Below are 21,897 nucleotides of genomic sequence, written 5' to 3'. Positions count from 1 at the left end.
GTTATTGCCGCTTGAAGGGAAATCCGATGGATCAGGTCAAAAGAAAACCCGCATACCTTCTGAAATTAAAAGCAATTTTCAGACGAGTAGAATTCCATAAAGTCAGAAGAAACTGAATAATAAAACTCTTCTAGAAGCCTAGAACACATTTTGGATAATTCACGAAATTCTACAAAAGCATGTCAATCGCACATCGCATTCGATTCGTCTCGATGAGCAGATTACAATTCAAACTTAATTTATCTTGTTGAATATAATTAAAACCAGGCTTCATTCTCGTTGTCAATTAAAGAGAAATTCGTCGTCTTTATTTCTCGACCAGTTTCGACGTCATCAAGTACAAAAAAACAAGCAAGAAACAAATTTGTGGAAGAGGGTAGTTTTGGAGGCGGTGGAAATGGAATGCTCAGAAAACGTTATTAGTAACCCAAGCCACCTGCTTTGTGATGTGTGGAAAAATATTTTACGCGCTGAAAGGGGAAAATTTAGCTCACGGAACAAAAAGGTTCCCTACCACCTGTGAGATGTGCGTGTTTTTAACAAAGGGGTGGCTTAGAATTTGTTACATTTGGTCTTTGGAGCTTGCCTCAAGTGCCTCATGAATAGGTGGGTGTCTTTAAGAATTGTATAGAATTTTATGTGATTTTAGATGTGACATTATTGCATTGTTTGTATTTGATTGTAATTGTAACTCATGATTAGGACGTACTTGATGACGTCGAAACTGGTCGAGAAATAAAGACGACGAATTTCTCTTTAATTGACAACGAGGATGAAGCCTGGTTTTAATTATATTCAACATGAAAACAACCTCGAGTGGTCGCACTTTTCAAATATTTAATTTATCTTATTGGAAAAAATATAAAGATATTACGGAAAGATTTCGACAAGGTGGTTCACGTTTGACTCTAAAAAACTGCTCTGAAATTGGGAAGGTGTGCTGCCTGGGTTTCCCTGTCAAGCAACACAGCAAAACAAAGGAATCCGGCTTAACATGCCGGGAAAATAAAAGGTCAAGCGGCAGTGCATTCAGCTCCAAAGCCGTGCCGCAGGCCTTCCGGAACGTTATTAATCTCCGCTCCATTTGCAAACGAGATTTACGTTCGGTCCAGGCCTCCTCTTCTTTCGGCGCATTCAAAGCGAAATTTGTTTACGAGCCGCACTGCTGGAGCGAAAGCGTGAAGCGGCCGAAATGAAGCGTGCGCCCCGGGAGGCCGTTGTTGCGTGTGTGGCAAATTTAGATTTTGATGGGTGTACTCACCGGCCGAGACTGGCTGGCCCAAACCGCACTTGCACGCAGTCTGGGGGTTGGCGTCGAAGGGACACTGCGCCTCGCAAAGGCCGCCTCGCTCACAGTCTGCTGAAACAAAGCCGGCCGCCGTGATTAATAATGGGCCTCGGCTGAGCTGGAATTATTCATAAGGCTGCTGCACTCGCACTCAATTGAACGTACGCGCCCGCAGCTACGCAGAGTGACGCGATGAAAATGCCGTTCGTTCGTTCGTCTTAGTCGTCTTATATAAGTGCTCGCTTTCTTTTATTTTACGCCGTAATTGATGGTGTTTAGCAACGACTCGCCAGCAATTTGTCTCCGGTCTCCGCCCAGACTAAATACGTTTCTTTGCACCGTTTGTTAGCCGTCAATATTTATTTTGGGAGAATGGTACAAAAATTAAAAATAATTTTGTTAAAAAAGCATCATTTGAGATCACAAAAGCAGCCTGCACTGACAGATGTTATAAACAGAACATTTACCGTCGCATTTAATCAACTTTATAACCGTTTGAAAATAAATTAATGTTCTTGAAACGAGGCTGCGCGGAAAAATCTAAAATTTCCCGTTTTTATAGAGGTCCTTAGCTAAAATCAATTTACTGATTATGCATAAACAATAGAGCGTCTCCCAAGACAAAAAACCGAAACCGGAATCCGGTTATTATCCGGTTTCTCACATGGAACCGGAAATATTTTAACCGGAACAGGATCGGATAGGCATTCAAAATATTCCAAAAGATTTTCCAGTTTTTTTTTTAATAATAATTATGCCCACAGCAAAAAAGCAGGAAAATTTCTAATTGGTGTCATTTTTTTAAATATTCCACTTAAAAAAATGATTTTTCAGTATGTTGGGTTCTTTGCACCTCTAAATCTCGGGTTCTAATGATCAGAATTGCAAAAACTAAATACCGTTAGACTCATCTCGACCTCCACTAACCAGCTAAAGTATTTAGGGATGCTTACCCTCATCCCCTTTCAACCCCATTGCTACAATTTTGATAAAAAAATTTAATTTACTACCCGGCCCCTTCTTTTAAACCTAAAAATAATTTTAAATGAAAAGCAAATTAATTTAAAAATCCGGAGTTATAAAATGTTTTACTTTCTTCAAGAGGGTTGAAGTAAAGCAACTTAGGGGTGGAGGCTAAACAATCGACAATTCCGTACCAAATTAAAAAAAATCGAAATTTGTTTATTACCGTCGTGGACCTACATTTATTCAAGGTCTTATGTCGGTAACTGGGGCGATTATCGATTCAAACCTTCAATTAATATCTCAAGAGTGCGGAGCCAGCAGCTGTTGGCTTAGATTGGTTTCAGACGCCACTTGCTGGCGAGGTTTGATTACACTGGAGCAGCCAATGTTTGTTTCAACGAGTTTGCAGTATTTGTTCAATGAGGAGAGAGTAGAGATAGTGTATGCACGCCAAAACAAACACTGCGGTTGCAGTGCCAAACATCAAAATTTCAAACCCGCGACGCGTTCCCGTGTTCGAAACCGACTAATTTTATATGATCGGTTTGGCACCAAACCGACAGCACAACCGATCGGAATTCGTGGCAGCGACGAGATATGGAAATTGTGGAGTGGATTGAAAAAGTTTCTTGCTCCAGGCGAATCAATTTGCCGGTGCTTTTTGTTGGCTCGGGTCACACGCAGCTCTTGTCCTTGAATCGGCCGGCAATCGATCTTGCTCGTGCCACAGGAATTTATTTCCGCGCGAAATATTTGCAATAAATAAAAGCGAGGCGGACGGTCAGCGTCTGCTTATTCAACACAAAATCAGGAAGAGGGAGAGCAAAAAAGAAAAACAATCCCAGCGACGCAGAAAAAAAGGTGCCTTGCGGCCAAGCAGAAACGGATTCAAAATGCAGCACATCGGGGCGGAACGTGAACAAGAAGACAAAATGATTGCCGAGAATTTGCAGCCGGGCAGAGTCATCGAGCCCATCCATTCTCAGAGCCGCGCGCGCCGTTTTGCCCGGCCAGAAGTGAATATTACTTTTATGGAACGAGCACAGCTCGAGAGGAAAATTGATTCTCTCTCGCTCACCCTTCCCTCACCCGGATCGGAGACAAAGACCTGCCACGCTCATAAACAACTTTATGCCTCAGAAATGCCTTTGCCATGCCTCCGGGCCCCAATACTTGCAATCGGGCTTGATATCCGACACCCAAATCGACTCATTCCGAAACTATCACGAACGAGTCAAAAAGCTACAGATTACATTCCTTTTCCATTGCTTTCCCTATCAGAGTGAAATGGAGTAGAAATTGCAAGAATAAAAAATATTTTCTTAGAGACTTTCTATACAAGGAATTCACTTTGATTTGATTTGTACCGTTCAAAGTAAATATTACAAATTATCATGTTGACTTTCAATTTATAGTTTTAAATGAGTCGAAATTTGGGTTGTAGAAACTACGATCTATTTTGGCATTGAGAGGAATATTCAATTTTCCAATGAGTGTTTGCTCTTGGCACATAATTAAATCAATTTTATTCTTTCTGATTATTTTAATTAGTGTTTTAAGATCTGATTTTGAGGAGAGTAATTGGCTTTTTAAACGTTCATCGATTTATTTATTTTGCCAAACGCTATCTGTGAAAATGTGGTTTTGTGTCTTTTCCACTTAAATTAATCAGTAATCGAATGCCACAAATTAACCGTTGGAGAAGTGCGAGATTTTTATTAGATTACGTGCAAATTTTGAAATTTTGAAAAAACACGTTTACCGGAAATATTTGTGAACACAAAAATTAAAAATCAGAAAGCGTGGCACGTGCTGCAAAACGTGGTAAAGTCGTAAAATTAGACGATTTTTCTGGGGTTTTCAAGCAAATTTAAATTAAAATATCGATTCACTGGTTTCTAAAAACTATTCGACTTTCAAAATGCTTTAAAATTCTTTATTTCTGCTCATTTGATGGTCCGAGCGTCATTAGCAGCCATTGCAAAATAACCTATAGTTGGTTTTGCATCAGTAACAAATTTTTGATGAAATTGCTTGAATTCGGGATTCGCCTGATCAAAGTGCCGAGAATTGCCAGGCCTAACCTCAGTTTGAGCGGTCAGCAGACTGGCAAATATTGGCCGGTATCGATTTGCCATCGAAAGTCAATGGTATCGACACATGCGAGCGACGCAACAATGAAGCGATAAATAGGGTGTCGCTGTTTGACACTCGGAACACGTGCCTTTGTAATGGCCGCGTGTTGCACTCGTCGTTATATGTGTGTGCGTTTAATTCATGCGGCCAGCCATAGTCAGCAAGCCAGCCCCTTGTTAATATCCTCGGAGCTGCGAACGCCCGCCCGTGGTGCAAAATTCAGCAGGTGATGGAGAGGCCGCCTCCGCCAACGTACGGCGGACGGAAGGACGGACGAGTGAGTGGTATGCAACGCGCGCGGCACGTCTGTTCGCCCAGCTGCATAGCTCGACTCGTGCCCTCTAATTGTTGTCGGCGGCAGGGCAACAAATTGCTGCAGCGTGCTTGCTTCCTTGCGAAACATGAAGCGTACAAAGAATGAATTTTCAAAATGCTTTGCTTGCAATAAGAATTTTCCGCTTCTCAGTTGGCTCAGCCGTTTGAAACAGTTGCTTGAAGCTCTTAAATTCCTTTAAGGACATTAAATAATACCGTCTTTGACGAAGTTTTAGAGCACATCAATCGATTCTTGAGGGTCCAATTAGGTATAGTGGATATTTTTTCCGACCAAAAAGTCGAGCATGACGTGCGTAGAACAATTAGAACTTTTTCCCACCAAAACAATATGAACGTATATGCGAGACCTGCGCATGCATAAGAGCTGGTTTGAGCACGTGCAAAGAGACCGCCTGTATGAATGACTTCTTCGTCAGATCCACGTCGCGCTGGACTTTTTGGTTGGAAGTGGATACTCTCAAGAATCGATAGGTGTGTTCAGAAACTTCGTCAAAGCTCGTGGTGTTTATGAATTCAACGATTTAAGCTTTGAAGATAATAACCGAAAAATTCAGAATATACAGAAGTTTTTGCTCAATTTAGTAGAAATTTGGTTAAATTACCACATTTGAAGTGATTAATCAATCGGTGGCGGGTATTCTTTTCATTCCAAGAAGAAATTAATCGAAGATAAAATCAAATTTCATAGTTTGACCCTAACCTCCGTTCATATGTTTGTCTAAATAAGTGTAAAATATACAAAAACAAAATGGAGATGCGTTACCTTGCAGTCCACTGAATAAGCGAATGGAATTAAAAGCAGCTGCCTCCGCGAGCAACCAAAACTGTTTTTTTTAATCTCACGCACCTTCAACGCCAAGATGACCCCATTTAATTTCAAGTGGATACATTTATGACTTAGCTCTGCTGCCAGCCAACACCAACAGTATTAAAAATGAATTCAGCAAGCGTAGTGTGAGAAATAAGCTCATGTTATGCGCCATTGCACAATTTCAAATGGAAATAACTCACCTGTGACGTTGGAGAACTCGCAGAGAGGGCCGTAGAAGCGCGAGTCAATGCAGGTGCACAAAACAGCGTCCACGGTCATGTGTCTGGAATAAAATAAACCAGTTCAGTTTCAGTGCAAGGAAAATAGATGGTTGAAATATCTTGTTAAATGTGAAAATGTCCTCTTAAAATGCAAATCGTCAAATTCTCATCAACGTTGAGAGAACACATTCAAAAGTTTTAATCCCTGCACACTTTCGATTTTCGTGGAAACGTGCGTTTTCATTTACCTTGTTCAAAATGCTCGGCAAATAAGAGGATTATCCCAATTTCGATGGAGCAAAAACTGGTAGAGGCTTTCTAAATTCTCGCATCTCAGTGCTACGAGTTTCATACAAAATTGTTACCAAAAAACCGTATATAAAAGAAACAGTGAGGTAAATTTTGAGAGTAGAAATTTATAACGTATTTATTTTTGACGAAACGAACACTTAAATTATTCAAACAGACGAGCAATTTATTTCAATTTTTGTAATTATTTTCGGGGCGAGGACGCCGGCATCGCCAATTGTGTTCGCCGTGCAAGAACAACTGACCACACGTGCACGCGCCAAGTTGACCACCTTGCTAGCCATAAGAAGAATGACAGCGACTTAAATAAAAGCTTCAGCAGAAGCTTTTGATGATTACGTTATACGTTTCATTTGATAAGCGCACATCTTTCATTATGTAATTGTTAATTCCTTTTTTCTAAAAGCGCATATCTTTAAAAATTGACTGAAGAAACATCAAAACGTTGTTTAAAAAGATAAAAGTCAAGAACAAACCCTAAGAGTAAAAACTTTCAACAATAACGATTTGGCTTAGGTTGACGTCATGAGAACCACAGAAAAAATCCCTTTGCTCAATTTATCGGAAGAAGTTGCGGCGTCATATTATACTACCAAGCGTATTCGTGATTTTCTCTCAAAAGGCCACTTTAACGTTGAATGCGAGCTGCGTTATACCTTTGGTAAAAAAAAAACTGTAGCTTCCCATATTAGCAAAGCATTATTATTTTGTTCCGTCTGCGCGTAAACCGGACTGGTTAGCATTATTGAAAGCCAAAATGAAACAAGCCGCACAACATTTTGCAACCATCAATGCTGGTGAAGTGATGTGTGTGGCGAAAGAGGTTTTACCAAAAGTGCGCATCCAGCGGTTCATGCACGAGAGAGAGAGAGAGAGAGAGCGCTCCCGTGTTATGGAGCAGGACGTGTTCGGGCTGGAAACACGAGAGAGCGAGATTGGTCGGTTGGCCGGGATTAGCTGGCGGAACGCGATGCCTAGCAGCCCGGCGGAGGAAAAAAGCCGACTGACGCGCTGCCGTACAAAGCTCGAGCAATAAAAAGGTATTAGCTGCGATGGAATGTTCGCTCGATCATCTATCCATTTCGCAGCCCGTCATTCGTCGCCGGCCTCATCCTTCATCATTTCGTATGTTTAAAGAGCCCTCCCTTAACGCAATTCCCTCTTCTTTTATTTCCATGCATCGATTGCTTTTTAAAATGTAGAAATAAAAAAGAAGCAGTTTTCAAGGGGTTTCGTTTAAGTTTACTGATTCTTTGTTTAAAATGTTAAATGGTTGGAAAATTGACAACTTCTAAACGGTTTTGGAGCCAAAGTAGGCGGATTCAGACAGGTTTTCCCCCATATTTCCCATGTCAAGCGCACGCGAGCAATAATATTTGTTTCCGTGTGTGCGTACTAGGCTGATGCCCTTTGTCCAAGCAGATTTTGGGGGCAGCTAATCAGAAGTGTCGGCCAATTTTTCCCTCTCGGGCGAGAAAAGCCAATGTGCGCTGTTTGCCTCTTTTGCTGCGAGTGGAGGGGGGACGAGAGCGTGTTCTATCGCCCCCCTCCAATGCCCGCTTTGCCCGCAAACAGCACCACGACAACTAGAGAGGAGTAATCCCCTCTTTTCACGCAGAATTCTCGCTCCCCCAATCAGCGCCATGTCTAAATAAGACTCGCACAAAGCTTGAAATCTTGTGTCTTATTTTCAAGGGCTTTTTATCTTGGAATAGTAAAATTTTCTCTACATCTTAAAGGTTACAAAGAGAATTTTTTATCCACTTTTCCAACGCACAACTGGACTTGTCAAAGAGAGAAAATAAATATAGAAATAATTTTCCATGACTTTCCTGTTTTCACGCATGGAGTATTTAATAGAAAAATCTCGCAAGGATTCCCACAAAGGGCAATTATCCGAGGCAATTTGGTGGCTACGACTCTTCCTCGCGAGCGAAACTACTTTGATCAAGCTGCTTGCGGGCTTGGCTTCTTTGAGCAACTCGCTCTGGTAATTAATTAGACGGCCGCTTAATCACAACGAAAAGAGCGTTCGCACGATGGGGCGGCGTGTTGGCCTCTAATCCGATCTTGTCGCCAGCTGCTCAGGTGTGCGGTGTGCAAAAGCTGGCGCTGACACGGCACCTCAAATTCGCAATTCTATCTGATTTTTGCGCTCAATAAGGTCATGTTGCATCCTTGGAAACATTCCAGATGAGACAAACTAATATTAAGGGAATTTAAGATGGCCGGTTATTTTTAGGAATGTGTAAAACCGATATTATTAATCGCTTGAAGTTCAAAAGGAACAAGCGGTTTTGGTCAAAGAAATAAAATGTAGAATTATTGATTTAAAAGAAACCGTCTAAAAATGCCAACCATATACTTATCGAATTTCTAATTTCGCGGAGAGGCCACGCTCGCTTTGGGGTCTCGTGTCTGCGTGCTGTCGGTACGAAGCGATGCGTAGTTAAAAAAAACCCTAAAAACAACGCCAACAACAACATGACACTGCAGCAATTTCAGATATGACAGCGAAATTGCAGTCTCGAGGGCGTTAAACGAGAGTATGCAGCTAGGGTACGCGTGCGAGGGAAGCAGGGAATAGAGAGGTTTTGATCGTGATTGATGGAGATACCGGGTGGGCACGTGAGAGATCAAAAACGCTGCTTGGCAACAATCAAAATAATGAGTCGTGCCTGCCGCTGTGAATACCAAACTTGCTCCAAGCGTTTTTATCGGCAGGGAGAACGTGTATCCAAAGATTATATTAAAACAGTGGAGTTGCCGAAGCTGTAAAATTTCAGATTTTATAAGTTGGAAAATTCAATCTCATCAAACTTTGCGTAAAAATTCCTCCCTCGGGGCAAATAAATTTTCGTGCAATTTTCCGCTAGCCCAGCTTTTTGCCGCGAGATTGCGCTCTTTCCCATTCTGACTTGGTCTTTGAATTAAGCGCTAGCTGCCGAGAATATTGAGAGTCCGCCGTCTTTCAGGCAGCTCGCTCTCGAATTAAGACTTCTGGTCACGTGTGCCCACGGAAACCTTGATTTTAAATACACGCCCCGAACAATTCGCAGATTCAAGCTCAATCCACTGCTTCAATGACTCGTTACAAAATTCCTGAATGTTTTTCTGCAAGATGAAATTCAAATGACTTTTTGAGTCAAAAAGATAAAAGAAATAACCATTTTCTTGTTTTTCTCTTAACCTGAATAAAGAAAATGCAGGCGTGGATGTAAGGGCTCTTTCTCCAGTGCGGCAAGAACCGATTATGTTTACTGAATTGTTTATGCTTTGCTGCAAGTCCATCAAACCATTAGAACCATGATGAAATATAGCAGCAGCGCGCGCGTCGGCATTATGAATTTTATTGCAGTTTTATAAGCTGAATCATTTGGCCGCGCGCACCAGGCTTTATTGCGCCCATAAAAGAGAGCAAGCGGCTGAGGGGTGCGTCGGGTGGGGGGAAGGGGCTGCGTTTATTTGCAACTCACGCAATGAGCATGCAAACGGCCCGGTTTCGACAGCCGTAAAAATCGCCGCTGTGCGAAATTTAAAATTTTACGAGTGTGTCGTCGGCACTTGTTACTGATCACGCAGCGAAAACGAATGCGTGATATTTGCGTCATTACGAAAAGCACGTGCCGATGACTTGCCAAGCCGCCGGCTAGCAAGCCGAATCGGTCTGCTGTAAAATAGACCAGAGGGCGATTGTGATTTTTCAACTTGCCCTTTCGACCCTCAATGAATGAAAGTCGCTTTTTTATATTAAAAATGTATTTGTTAAAATGCTGCATGGCAACGATTGCCCAAATGATGCTAGAGAATTCTTTGTTTTTACTTTGTGCAAATGACAGGAAGCACAAAATTGTGTTTAAAAAAATCGGAATTGTTTTTTGCTGAGATCCAGATTGAATAATTTTCCTTGAAAGCAACGTAGCATATTGGTATCTTTCAGCCGCGAGCAGGGAACGTCAAGGACGTGGGAGGGAGTAAATTTTACGGCTTTGGCACGCGTCCCCGTGACTTTTGCCGCTGACGACAGGGACGGTTTCAAAGACGCGGCCGCGCGCACACCACTCTGGCAGTCAAGGGCTGCAAAAAGCGGCGCGGTATTAGAGAGAAAGCAGAGAATTATTAAATTCGCTCTCAGCTGCTTGTCAGCAGTATTTTGATTGAATTGCCCATGTGTCAGGGAAATTTGCCAAGCGGAGCAAGCGATACAAGCACAAAAACAGCCAGACACGGACTGACCCTCAATTCTTAACCACGCATTTAGAGGAAATTTTCGATTTCAATTGTAGCAAAATTTTGGAGCTCTCAGACAAAGCTTCAAAACAATGTAGATGTGAGCTTAAAATATAAACAAACGTAACTTAAATTTTTTATATTATGTCAGGTCTTAGATGGCAAAATTAAATTATAATATCTATTTATTTATATTTAAAGTAATAAATTATTATTCAAGTCTTGTAGCAAGCAACTTCCAGGAGTGGGTAATAAATGCTACACAGAAATGCTGTATTTAGCAGGGTTCTCGAGACAATAACGTTGCTATTGAGACGGTACTCTTAGTGTCGATTCCACGATATGACTTAAGTTCTGGCTTGTTGTACCAATTTGGAGAGAAACTATGGTGAAGTTGCTGAAAGAAACCCTCTTCAAATTAATATTAGTTCAATAGTAGACGAGGAAGATAAACTTGTGAATGAATAAATTGTTATGTAACAATAATTGTTTTTAATAAAAATGAAATAATTATTTATCCTATTTTTTGGGGCAGTGCCAAATCGACAAGACCCCTAAAAAAATCACGAAGAATATCAGATTTCTTAACACTAACGGAAATATAAATTAAAATGGTTCAAATTTTGTACTAATTCATGTTTATTGGCAGGACAAATAATCTGTTTCCACACTTAAAAATAAATTTATTTGCCTATTAGCAAGGTAGTTCATAAGATGCAATGATTGTGAGCGAGACAATCCGGCCCTAAACTGTAGTGCACAGCATCTTTCCAGCTCCTGCGGCGAGCTCTGGGTGAGTGGAGTCGGGGCACAAAACATCGGGCTTTGATTTATGGTGTCGCATTTTCGCACCGAGTCAGTTTTTCGCGCGAATCCGACACTACAACGACGACGATCAATTCATATTAACGCGTGTAAAACAGGCGCTGCGCGAAAATGAACACGGGTCCAGCTGTGCACCCGGGGGCACGCACCGAAAAGGAGGCGGCGTTCGCTCCGGCGACCTGTCTCCTGCATAACAAATGAGCTGGAAAAAAGCTTTCGTGTGTCCAGCAACAGGTACGTTCGTTCATCGACACGGCAAAGCGCTGTGTGTGTTCTTTTTGCTTCAATTAAAACGATTTCTTTTTTCTTGCCAAAGTGTCTTGAATGAAAAGGCCGCTCAAAACGACGAATATTAATTTCCACGAGTTACTAAATTTTTGCCGTTTTATGTAGAAAAGCACGTCTATGTTATTTTCTGTGTTCGCAACCACTGGAAGAGGGCGTAACTCACGGGAATTTTGGTTTGGGGGCGCGGTTTCCCGAAAATTGAAAAAGAAAGCGTGGCAAGTGGCACGAAACGCGGGAAATCGTGAAGTTTGACGTTTTTAGAGCTAAAACCCTGATTAAATTGATCGATTTACTGGTTTCGCAGAATATATCGAAAATAGTTCATTTTATGCTAGATAATGCCGCATTGCATTGAATTGTAGACGGACAAACTGTTATTTTAAATCATCTTGCGATGAAAGGTTTCACTCAATTAACTTTTAGCTCTGCATTAATGAAAATGGATTGAATCTGAAAGGAAAACATCACGAATGTCAAATAAGCCTTGCTTTCTTTGGGCAATTTACATAAGTGGCCTCGTGGAGCAAGTTGATGAAGATAGGCTGTCGCAGGCTCTTCCGCAGCAACGCCGGAAATTAGTCGTTCTGCCCAGAGAGAAAGAGAGAAAAGGAACGGAAGAAGAGAGCAGAGAGCTTTTGTGTGCTGGGAAACCGAACTGGCATTGTCTCGAATGCTATTTATTCCGGAGAAAACAAGCAATCAGTCGCTGCTGACGACTTTCCCGCGGGATGAAAAAAGAGCGGGAGGCAAAAAATCAGCTGCTGTATCAAGTGCGTTGAGCACCGAACGCGTCGCTTTGCAATATTGTTGTCGTGCATCATCCGGAAATTTATCTGGCCGCAAGTCGCGTTGGGCGCGCAACATGTGCACACGTACAAAGCAGTCGGTAATGAAACGAAACCGATGACTGCAAAAACACGGGCGCAGAAATTATTATTCCTCTTGCCTCGCAATAAAGCGCCCTTTTTATTTGTAAACATTCTTTCCCTGCATGCGGCGGAGCTGATTGTTTGTCCGCAACCACTGGTGAAATGAAATGAAAAGAGCGAATTGCCATTGTTTCGACCCGTGCGTTGTGCGCGTTGACTGACGCACCGGCGCTATACGCTGTTTGTCTTTCATTTTCGACTGCAGTACGTAACGAGAGGCCGTTCTCGTTCAACAGCACAACATCATTAATTACATTTGCAATTTAAGAAAAACTGGGCAAAAGTATTTTTGAATGCGAGATTCCATTCAAATGCACTTATTAAAAGCGAAGCAGATTTATTTTTTCGGTTTAACGAGGCTGTAAATTTCAAGCTCGCTTCATCGGGCAGCTCATTCGACTGGCAATCCCGCAAGTAAACGCATGACCTGTGAATGCGTTATTTGCACGCCGACCGCTTTGAAGCTTTGCATTTTCCCAATTCGTGTTTGCCGAAAGCGCACCCGCGCGAACACACGTTTCCCCTTGGCCAAACTAACAAATTGGGAGCAACAGCTAAACAAGCTTTCATACCGAAAAGAGGGAACAGTCCAATTACTCAGCTGCTTTTTGTATAAACAAGAAAAGATAAACACGGATGGTAGCCTTGCAGATTCTGCAAAAAGTGCCCTTCGTGGTTTTAGTATTAGTGGTCGCTTGCTTTACTGAACCAAATAATAGCTACCATAATTTCTTCAAAAGTGGCTGCATATCAATAAACTTTTATTTTTGGAATCTGCTCAGCGAGGAAAATCGAATGGCATACGATTATTTTTTACAGGTCTCAGCCGCGAGATTAAGGCGGCGGCTGAACATTATCACCGATGGCTGGCGCGGCTGACAATATTTTAAACGTGAGGTTTGATAGTGCTTTACGGCTCGAAGGGCGCAAAGACATTTGTCTCCTGTACTTTTTTTAATTTTTGACCCTTTTTAACCTGCTGAGACCTCTTTTTTATACTTTCGCAAAAGTTGATGAATTTTCCAAGAATATCCAACAGTTAAGTGCTGTAGGAAAATCTCGTGAAAATAGCAGCTTGTAGAAGAGTTTTCATAAAATCAAGCAATATTTTGGCTATTTCAAAAGTTCTTAACTGATAAGTATAAGCCAATTACAAACAGCTTTTCGGGGAAACTGGTGAGGAGGAAAATTTCGTCAGCTTTCCGGATTTGCCAAGAATTTTGCTCAAGCACTAAGCAACAGCCAACCCCTTATTATATATTGAAAACAGCATGTATTTTATATCAGACAAATTGATCCAGTGCATTCCATGTTCATTTTGTAAAAGACACAGGTTTTTCTGTCGTCTTCAGCCCAAAATCAAAGTAAGAAGCAAGCGAGCGGAAATAGGGGTCGCTTTGAATGGTCGCCCTGGGGCGCCGTGGGAGAGAGACAAAGCGGAGTATAAGTTTGCCAGACCTTTTGTTAACTGACGTTTGCACCGCAGGATATTCCATTTAAACTTGGAGATTGATCGGAAAAGAGAAATAAGCAGGCCACGAGCTGATTGAAACGGCGGCAAAGTTGCTGCGGCCCGATTTCCGCTCGATTGAAATTCTTCGCAGGCACCGGGTCAATTTTAATTAAGTTGTTCGCGCGCGTGGCTGCTGCCACTGCCGGCTGTTAATTGGCTTGTCGCTCTCCAGCCAACTCAATTACTTCCAATCCGCTACGAAATCTGCACTTAATTGCCCTCTCTGCTCGTGCTGTTTTATACCGGTGACAGATCAGTTTCTTCGCTGATTTTTCTTGATTGTTTCAAGGTCATTAAGACTTTTTGATGAACGAAGGAAGTAATTTCGTATGAATGAACGAGTTCATTTCTTTTATTTGTTTATCCTTTTCGGTTGAGATAATATCATTTAGTGGCACAAATAAAAGTCACTTGATATTCATTGGCTTAATTTTTCAATGTATTTCGCCGCGAGAGTCTAAATTCTTCTCAAAAAGTCGAATTTCAACGGTCAGTTGCTGAATGCGTAATTTAGCTTTTTAAAAACGTGTCCTGGGCAGAAAAGTATATGAAAGCAAAGCTGCAGGACATAAAACGAATCGTAAAAGCGAAATTCCAAATAAAAAGCGGCAGCTTTGTATGTATGGAGGAAAGAAAAATGCAGATTTCGGCGAGGCAGAGAGGAAAAAAAGTCGGGCGGAGGGCGAGTCATGCAAATGAAGCGATATCTGCAGACGCACGCCTGCCGATTTGGACACGCAAAAAAGGGTTCAGACGGCCGAGGGCGCGCAAAGTGCGGAATAATTTATTAGAGCCGAGGCTCCATTATGCGCTGGCTTATGCCTTTGTTTCTTTATTGCGATATAGGCAGACAAGCAAATCCGCCGTGCGCGCGGGCGTCAGCCCAAAAGCAAATAATCCACTTTGCACGCACCGGCGCATTTGTTTTCAGATACCCACGCTTTGCTTTTTCCGAGCTGGCTGGATTAATTGAAAATTTTGGCTTTCAACATTGCGTTTTCACTAACTACAGGTTAGAAATTTATTATTTTTTGTTGTATTCCATCCTACTGCTTTCAAAATATCATAAATAATTTATTTCTCCTTTGATGCTCTTTTGGGAACCATACCAGAGGATCAATTACTAACACAGAAACAACAGCAATATCTGAGAGATGGCAAGATTTTCTCTATACCTAAGCAACAAAGAAATGTCTCGGGAATATTTATAAAGTTTATTTACATTTTATTTATAAAGCAGGACAAACAAGAACCCATTTTTTGGCAGATAAAAACACGCCCACTTTCAAATTAAGCACACCTTACAAAGCCTCGGAAACAAAAGTGCTACAGGATACTTTTGGCAAACATGCAAAGACAGGGAAATTTGATCAGTTTTCATGTTTAGTTTTTTGCTCTACGGTGTAACGTTCTATTGGATTTATTTGCTTTTGACGAAATGGACACGTAAATTATTCAAACAGACGAGTAATTTATTTTAAATTTTGAAATTTAGCGTTTAGGAAGGTACAACTATTGAAAGATTTGTGCTTATCCAATGAAATTACAAAAATTAGAATAAATCACTCGTCTATTTGAATAATTAACCATTTCGTCAATAGCCAATAAATCCAATACAACGGTTTACCACGGCGAATTCATATAATTCCACCAAAATCTAAGACGTGAAGTTCCCCAAGAAGAGGAAATTTGACCATACGTATAGGAAAGGTCTTCTTGAGTGCAAAAAACAGTTGACGAGAGTGTGTAAAAACGTTGCTGATTTTGCGGCATTGCGGTTAATTTCTCTCGGCTCGTCCGTTCGCAGCAATCTGGTGCGTGAGCGCGAAATGAAATTATGCCCATCAAAGTGCGCTTAACACGGCCATTAAATCAGTTAGTTAGTCAGGCTGGGACTTGAGAGGGAGCAGTCGGAGCGCCGGCGGGCAAAAATGAGACGACAACGGAAAACAGCAGCTTGATGGGCGCACGCGAGCGAATACCGCATAATAGGGCTGACGAAGGAGAAAAAAATGAGCCGAAAGCAAAACAAGCCCTCTAATTAAATTACAAGCGCCGGCCTCTTCCATTATACAACACACACGTGCACATTATACAAACTGCCGGCGTATGAATATTCAGCAGCGTGCCATGCCGCCGCCGGAGCCGTCGAGATCAACAGTTAATTTTTATCTCACCTCGCGGCCCCATTACTCTGGCATTCTCTCACAGGACCAATTAAAATTAAGCACCCTCTGATTTAGCTGCATGGAGAGGAGACGCGCGTAATTGATGCGGCCTTATTCTAATTTCATTTAAGCCTGCCTGGCTGCTTCTTTGCAACAGTAATTTATGGCCTTGAAAATACGCGTGGTCCTACAAATTTTGTTGAAGTTCTAAATAATTGTTGAACCACGTGGATTTTTTTTTAATTTTATGTTTCATTTGTTTCAACTTTTAAAATTTCTCCGATTTACCAAAATAAGAATTGCGACTACTCACCTACACACGCCGCCATTGAGACAGGGATTGAGCTCAGCGTTGCAAAGAGGTCCAAACTGGCATTGATCGCCGGAGAAACCATTGTAGCAGACGCAGCCGTAATTCCTGTAAAAGAAAATTGCAGATTTTAATTTATTTTTCCTCCTGTCAAAGATTTTGACATATTATGGCACGTAATAATATCTGTTTTAGACTGGAAATGACCGTTATTAAGCGACAGCTTTAAATTTCAACCGGCGCGAGATAAAGCGATTTAACTTTCATAGAATCGGTTGAATTATCTTCTTGGCAGCGCGTGGCCGTGAGCCAAGTGGTTTTTGGTCTGAACCTGGCATAAAGTGCGACAAGAACGCCTACGACTAATTAGAGAATAGAGAAGTCGGGTGGTTCTCTGATTGGCTCATCTTTGAAGTAGCGCGACGCGACAGTCAACTGAAGAGAGTCAAGCGACAATAGGCAGGTCAGCTTACAGCCAGCCTTTTTGTCTATTGCATTGCCTGTTGAAGTGTCAAGTGGCACACTGCTGTCTCGAATTTAGGCTGGCGCTACGTCAAAAAGCCACTAATTGTAAGAGAATCACTTTGTCTTAAATGTTATCCACCAAAATGGACAATATTTCAATCGTTATTTAATCCCCTTCTCTGTGTCAGTGGCCATTAGAATTCCCATTGGTCAAAGTCGATATAAAATTTGAATTGTATACGTGAAGGAGGCGTCGGCGAGGCAGTCGCCCGCGTAGGAGCACTCGACGACGCTGCAGCGTTTGGACAGCTGCTGCGTGTCCTTGTCGGCGGGCACCAGTTCGTAGGTGATGTTGAAGCCAAACACGTCGAGCAGGTTGTCCCTGGTGCGCACGTGGTTGCCCTCTAGTTGGTCCAGGCTGAGCTCGACGATCAGGTAGGGCATTGACGTGCGCACCCACGTGTAATTGAGCATCTGCGCGTGCGCAGACGTGTCGAGCAGCACGCGCGAGCCCCCCAGGCCCGAGGCCGATTCCTCCAGTTGTTCCGTGATCTTGAGCCCGGTCAGCAGGTAGATCTGCGTGAACCAGATGATTGTGTTCATGTCCGGTGACTGCGGCGTGTTCAACACCCACCGACACCTGCAACCCAAAAGAGGACTTTGTTAAAAATACTTGACACTTGACAGTACATTTTTGCTATCAACATTTTGAAGCAGGGAGTCAAAAGGTCAGGGGAGGTTGAGACGAGTCTAACGGTGGGTAGTTTTTGCAATTCTGATGCTTAGAACTCGAGAATTGGAGTTTCCAGAATTTGCAAAACATGGAAATGTTGAAAAAATTGTTTCAAGGTGGAATTTCTCAATCACGAAACAGAAAATTTTGACACAAGTTCACACGTAGCAAGGGACATCTTTTGAGCACATTTTTAAAATCCCAATTTCCTGAGCTCATTTCCAAAGTGTTAATTGAAACCTAAAATTAACAGTCTGATCCTGACCTGGGACATCAAATTTGGCTTATTCGATCAAAATCGGCGAGAGGAATCCAGAGCGTGCCTAAATTTTGAAATTTCGCATCAAGAGAAAATTAGATGCTGAGGTCTTCAAACGAATATTTTACATAAATCTGCCATAGTAAAGACTTTGATTTCTGGAGTAAATTTCGCTGAGTTTGCTTGGCTTCTTGCCAATTTCGTCCTCCAAACCGTGACATTTCGTCAATATCATCCAATGTAAAAGAAAAATAAAAAAACACGGTGGAACGTGCGAACAAGAAGTTTGCAAATTTAACTGTAGTAAAAAAAGGAAAGCTTACTTGGCGGGTGTGGGGAATCTATGCGGAAAGTTGGGCGTGTGCAAGACGCCGGCGGGCCTGAGCATGGTGTCGATGAGCCAGCTGCATGGGCCCGTCTGCTTGGGCGGGTGGGACGCGTGGGCCCCACCGTACAGCAGCAGCACGAAGACGAACGGCGTCAGTCTGGTCACGCTCATGCTCGCTTCCTTCTAGCAGAGGCTCTCGCGCTCTGCCTGCCCGATTCAAACTCAATGGCTGCTCCACGTCATGCTCGGCTCCTACCTGAAACTTTCAAAATGACGAAGCTAAAACATTGTTCAAAAATATCCTGGAAAATCAGGTCAGTTAAAAATCAGAAAAGAAAGTCTGTAGCGCAGTAACAAAATCTGGCTTCAAAATTTTCTCATGTTGAATCCCAATGAGAAATTTTTACCGTCGGAGCTCGCGAACGGCTTTGTATCGAAAATTTTAGGCACTATTCTCGTTACAAATTAATTAATTAATTAAAAATTATTTTCGTTGAATTTTCCTGTTGGTAAAGGAGGAAGAAATAGACGAGCTAAGCATTTTCAGCTAGTCAACACACATCAATGCAAACATGTACGCTATATTCGTTCTACATTTGGAATTTTCATCCCTGACGCATGGCTCGATCCGTGCTCGTGGCTGACGTCAGCTTTGTTTGCTCCATCCGGGCATATTCGTGGAAAATAAATAATTGAGCATTCGCACGCACGGTCTGGTAAATGGGGAAGCAAGGTGGCTTGCCAGCGGCAGCCTCATCTTTCTGCGTATTGTTTTGCGAGTGTCGTCTCCGGCCGCTTGATTGGCAAAAGACGGCTGAGAGATGCAGCTGAAGAGAAAGCGGGCTGGAAGTAATTCAATGCTTGCTTTCCCGAGCGAAAGACCCAGACACACACACACACACAACTATACAAGACGCAGGGCTGCTTGTTGTGCTGCACGGCGTGTGTGTAGTTAATGCTGCTTTGTTCTTGCCAGCGTTTATTTCTCCTGTTTTCCGCGGCGATAAACAAACCTTGCCAGCGACTCTTGTTTATTCTCTCCTGTGTACTGTACAGCTCACAGAAGATGCTGACGAGGAAATGCAACATTTTCCTCAACGTAATCGACCTAGCAAATAATGTTGAGGATTTTATTGCGAAATGTAATTATAATTTTACTAACAATAAGAAAGGGTTGTGGATTTAAGACGGTCTGGAAATCATAGGGTTTTTCACTACAACACTCGAAATATAACAACTAACTGTTATAGGAACTGCCATAAAATGTTTTTGAAAAAAGATGTGTATTCTACAGATGGTCAGGCTCTTTATTTTGGAGTAAATATTTCCCAGATTAATTTTTTGTTACGAAATCGCTTAATCACAACGGTGATTTTATCAGAAAAAGTTTAATTGTGTCAAGCTTTATATTGAGTTGAGAGTCAAATGCCATTTAAATTGTAACCACATTTTCATAACAAATTAAAAAGTTTTTCCGATATTTTCTAGTAAAAAAATTCTCAGCGATTGCCAGCTATCTCATCAAAGGATGCTTGCTATTGGTAGTAGTTTCAATCAATAGTTTACGAAGTCGGATGAGGAATAAGAAGTCGAGGCGTTAAACACTAACGAAGTGCAGTGGCAGGAAAATTGCAAAAGGATCTTTCAACACCTGCTCTTTGCCGCTCGCTGCAAAGCTGCATTCTCTATTTTATTTTGCCGGCGTGCTGCAGCCCGTCAGCTTCAGCTGCAGTGGCCTTAATTCGTTTTCCGTTTTGTCGTCGCGCGGCTTCTTGGCGTTCGCTTCTGCACAATGCGCGGATTAATTTCTAAATAAAAGACACGCCAAAGGAGCAACATGCACACGGCACAAAGACGCCTGCCAACTTTGCCTGCTAAACAATGAGTGCGATAATATTTTTGGCCTGCACTCCGCCCTACCCTACCCTGCCCTGCTCTCTCTCTTGACCTGCTTCGCCCTTGTTCGCCCCCAAATGAATGGGAGCACACGCGCGCCGGTGAGCCTTGCTCTCTCACAGGCCTCAACAACCAAAAATAATTTGCGCCGCCCTTTCGCTGCTTAGGTTGATGATTTAAATGGTAAAATGCCGGCTGAAACCCTGACACTGTCATGCAAATACTAAAAAATTAGAGAAACATGGGCCTTTATTACTACATTTTTTTCTAAATTAAAAATAACAAAAATATAAAACTTTCCTATTTCCGCCTTTTTTGACGGTGACAACATTTTAATTATTTTTTTCCATTCATTTGTTAGAAATCCTGCTCTCTGTGCTCACTACAGTGTTTATTAAATCGTAATATACGTACCAATAATAAAAAAACACGCAGCCCCTAAATGTAAATCACGCGTGTGTGTATAAAATACCATCATGAATTATTGGAGAATATGCAGATATAAAAGCAGAGAACTTTATGAATATTCTTGTTCAGCCCTGTGAACCCAGAGAAGCGAGGGCATTTATATTCCGAGAGCAAAAGAGATCCTTTTCGCTTTGAATTTATTCCTGAAAGCCTCGAGCGGACAAAATAATATAATACGCGGGATTCATTTTCCTCTTGCGTGTGCACCATGCAGAGTAAAACGTACGCAACGAGGAATTATCTCTCGGCGCTGCTCGGCGGGAAGAGAAAGAGAGATTGGGGCCGTCAAGTATTATGCAAAGAGACGCGGGACCTACCAGTGATTAGGGACTTCTAATCTACTCGACTGCGGCACCAAGAAGGAGCTTTTCGCTGACAATGCGTTCAGCCCGAGTTGGAATGTTATCACGCGGTGGAGAAGTAATTCTTAATGAAATTTCGCGCGACTCGCCGCACGCGGCACGTGCTCCTATAAATCTGCGAGAGGGGGATTAAGACGTGAGGGGCAATTTTTGTAAGCTCGCCTGAAAATTAATCGTGCCGAAAATTGAAACAAAATTAAATTCTGAACATTTGGATTATGGAAACACTTATCCGAGAAGAAAATTGAAATTAATTTTCAAGCTACACTTGAGCCGCACACACTTTCATATTGATTTGAATAATGAAAAGAGCCCACTCAGCTTTAAGGTAAAACAGCATGTAAACAACCAACAAAATTCTGAAGCTGCCCAACGGTTATTTTTTAAAAATCAGTAAGCGAAAATTCCGCAAGAGGATAACACACGTTAGCGCACGCAAAGCTCTTTCAACATTTCACCCGAAAGAGCAGAGAAAATAGCAGCAAATTCGGAGCGGTAAACGCATATATCGGATTACACGGTCCATTCACATAGAAATAAAAAAGCGAAAAAAAGAAACAGCAGAGAGCAGTGGTTGGTACCATGATTTTTCGCATAATCGTATCACAGCAGCGTGCGTACGGAAAACGAAAATATTTTGTGCACATTTGAGTACACAAGGCTGGAAAAAAATCGCCTGCTGCTATGATGGTGTTTGCCATTTTCCAGGATAAGATATTCAAAAGCTGCTGCACTGTTTTTTACTCTCTCGCTTTTTTCTGAGGAAAAATACGTCGAAATGGTACATAAGTCAGTCCATCAGGATGAAATAGTGCAAATATGCTTTCTCGTGACTCTTAGAAAGCCTATAAGATGAAAATAAATATGAATTTTTGGAGCTTTGTCCTGAAGTGAAAGTACGACATCAATATCCATGAATTATTTTGTCCTGCTGATGAACATCAACTCTTCAAACTTTTTTATAAAAAGTCATAAATTTCTTGATTATTGAAGCTTGAATTTTCGAGGGTCTCGATCTAGCAAAAAGTGCCTCAAGAACGCTGACAATGAGTGGTT

At 42.0% G+C, this 21,897-nt stretch overlaps 1 protein-coding gene across 1 annotated transcript in view; it reads right to left on the bottom strand.

The window, feature by feature from the left end:
• LOC135937016 (uncharacterized) overlaps nucleotides 1-21,897 on the bottom strand; it is a 123,752-nt gene that overhangs the window by 33,653 nt on the left and 68,202 nt on the right. The window contains exons 4-8 of the mRNA XM_065480085.1: nucleotides 18,111-18,377; nucleotides 17,037-17,435; nucleotides 16,334-16,438; nucleotides 5,738-5,820; nucleotides 1,262-1,357 (exon numbers count right to left, since the gene is read on the bottom strand). Coding sequence (XP_065336157.1) covers nucleotides 1,262-1,357; nucleotides 5,738-5,820; nucleotides 16,334-16,438; nucleotides 17,037-17,435; nucleotides 18,111-18,286 — 859 coding nt within the window. The 5' untranslated portion in view covers nucleotides 18,287-18,377. The remainder of the gene's footprint in view (nucleotides 1-1,261; nucleotides 1,358-5,737; nucleotides 5,821-16,333; nucleotides 16,439-17,036; nucleotides 17,436-18,110; nucleotides 18,378-21,897) is intronic.

This window comes from Cloeon dipterum, chromosome 1, assembly GCF_949628265.1.
Source record: "Cloeon dipterum chromosome 1, ieCloDipt1.1, whole genome shotgun sequence".
Classification (NCBI taxonomy): domain Eukaryota; kingdom Metazoa; phylum Arthropoda; class Insecta; order Ephemeroptera; family Baetidae; genus Cloeon; species Cloeon dipterum.
Note: the sequence above shows the minus strand (reverse complement) of the source record. Positions and strands in the feature narration are given on the sequence as shown.